The sequence below is a fragment of the Montipora capricornis genome, chromosome 14 (assembly GCF_036669925.1).
Source record: "Montipora capricornis isolate CH-2021 chromosome 14, ASM3666992v2, whole genome shotgun sequence".
Taxonomy (NCBI): domain Eukaryota; kingdom Metazoa; phylum Cnidaria; class Anthozoa; order Scleractinia; family Acroporidae; genus Montipora; species Montipora capricornis.
Window position 1 is genome coordinate 30982214 of NC_090896.1, and position 2500 is coordinate 30984713.

At 37.9% G+C, this 2500-nt stretch overlaps 1 protein-coding gene across 1 annotated transcript in view; it reads left to right on the forward strand.

The window, feature by feature from the left end:
• Positions 1-1271: 1271 nt before the first annotated feature.
• LOC138032986 (extracellular calcium-sensing receptor-like) overlaps positions 1272-2500 on the forward strand; it is a 7513-nt gene continuing 6284 nt past the window's right edge. Inside the window, exon 1 of the mRNA XM_068880711.1 lies at positions 1272-2500. This exon is cut by the window's right edge and continues 402 nt beyond it. Coding sequence (XP_068736812.1) covers positions 1324-2500 — 1177 coding nt within the window. The 5' untranslated portion in view covers positions 1272-1323.

Consider the following 2500-nt stretch of genomic DNA (forward strand, 5'->3'; position numbering starts at 1 on the left):
TGTTCTGTACTGGTACCAACATGACCGACTCGACGTCAGATGATGCAAACCATCAATATATCGAGTGTGTAATATTTCAACTAATAAAGTTAGCCGGTGTTATGAACAACTGAGATAATCTGTTTGGCGATATATGCATGACAGAAAGCAAACAAAGCTAATTAAATATTTTCCGAGTGAAACATCGCGCAGGTGGTAAAGCACGTGATGTCTTAAGTTGTTTTCTAAATTCGATAATCTTTTGCTCAGAAAATCATTTCATATTAGCATTTCCAATATGTGGCTGTTACGTCCTCCTCTGTCTCATCCTAACTTAAATTTCTTAAAATTAATTAATATCTGTTAAAACCCTGCATTTGAACCAACCTTTTATTATGAAGCAGTAATGTGATTGAACTATAGTTTAGCCGTTGCTACAATATGAGAACCCTTCATGTTTTCAACTTTTTACCAAAATAGTGGCCTTTTATTTACTCACACACACAGGTAATTTTTTAATGCTTCTTAAAATTTTTTCCCAACAGAAAGGGTATGTATATCCATTTTCGTTTGAGTAGACTACATAGCACATATCGCATTCAGTTCAAGTTTTCGCTGCATTTCTACCTCAGAAGAAGCAGAATAAATCGTTGATTCCGGCTCTTGTGTATATCCAATTATTATAACAGCCTGCATGACGGTGTTTTGTGTGATCCGGTATTTAATTTAAAATAATTGCATCAAGCAATAAAATTTTCAGTTTACTTTACTTTATTGAATTTGTTGCGCGTACAAAATAACATCAGCAACTGGAGAAGAAACCAGGACGATGTCCCAATTCACATTCAACCCCAATAAATATTAACAAAATAGTAATAATAATTATAATCGTAAAAGTATAGTAATAAAAATAGTAATAATTATCATATGATATTATTTAAACAGCTTTCAAATCGTGTACTTTCATGAATTATTAAAGATCAGAGTTTTTATTTGTTTAGTTACTCTTTAGTTATGGTCATAATTTCGGCGTTGTTAAGTTTCAACTGTCGCCCAATTCTCTTCAGTTTGCAACGTTTATGCCCAAAAAATCAGCTTTTAACAGTAAGTACGAATGGCTCAAAGAGGATTTTTGCCTCTTTACATCGTGCAACCAAAGATTGACAAACCTTTGATATTTAGGAGTTTCTTGGAAAAATTTGTTTTTTTTTGACAAACAATGTTCTTTGACATTCTCGTTGCAGATTGCTCAACTGTGCTGCTCTTCTCGAGACTTTGTCGCTCATCTCGAAGGCATTAGCATACATTCATAGTTTTATATCATTAATCTGAGCATAAAGGTCAATGAAGCTAGAGTACCTCCTGGTATATTTAATGACTTCAACACGGGGACTTCAGAGAAAACGGTTGATTTTTTATTGCTTTTTTTATGCGTGCCTCTTCTGTTTAATTTTCATTCCGAATCTCTCCAAGTCAAAAGCCTTGGACGGATCCATTTTGAACCATCCTACGCAAGCGCTAGACTTCGATGGGGATTTTATCATTGGAGGATTATTTCCCGTGTTTTTGAGCGAGAAAAACGCGACAAAATGCCAAACTACCAATCAGCGTTTCCAGAAATTCGCATCTCCTCGCCGTGGAGTCGAAGGGTGCTATAGAATGAACCTCTTTGGATTGATGTGGGTCGAGGCGATGTTATTTGCCATAGAAGAGATCAACAATAGCACAGAAATCCTTCCTAATATTACGCTGGGATACGATATACGGGACAGCGCAAATGACGTACAATTTGCAATGAATGTTGCCCTTGATTTTATCTCGGGATATCGTGCCTTTAAAGACAAAGGCGATCAATCGAATAAAACCTGTTCTAATTCTTCCGTCATTGCCGTAATTGGAGGCGCTGGTTCTAAAATATCTAAGGCAGCGGGTTATATTCTTGGTGTTGTCTCAGTTCCTCAAATTAGCTATTCATCGACCAGTCCTTCGCTAAGCAACAAAGCGAATTTTCCGTCATTTTTAAGAACGATCCCTCCAGATCACATTCAAGCGCAGGTCATTGCAGATCTTGTGACTTTCTACGGATGGAGCTACGTTTCGACGATAGCTACAGACGAAGATTACGGGCGACTTGGAATCGAAGCATTCAAACGCGAGATAAAGACGATGAACGTTTGCATCTCTGTAGACGAGCTTTTCCATCCCGATTACACGCTTACAGATACCAAAGCTCAGGTTGCTCGCATAGTTCGTGCACTGAAAGCTGACCATCTTGCAAAAGTAGTCGTCTTGTTCTCCGACTTACCAAATGCTCTAGCTTTTCTGGAAGAGGCAGAACGCCAAAATCTAGAAGGAAAGACATGGATCGGGACAGATTCATGGGGAGATAAGACTTCTGTTTTGTCGTTCAGGGATTCAATTGTCGGTGGCATGCTCTCTGTAGTACCAAGTAAGGGGAATATTGACAAGTTTGAGCGACATATGGCGAAGTTAACTCCAAAGAACACAAGACATAACCCTT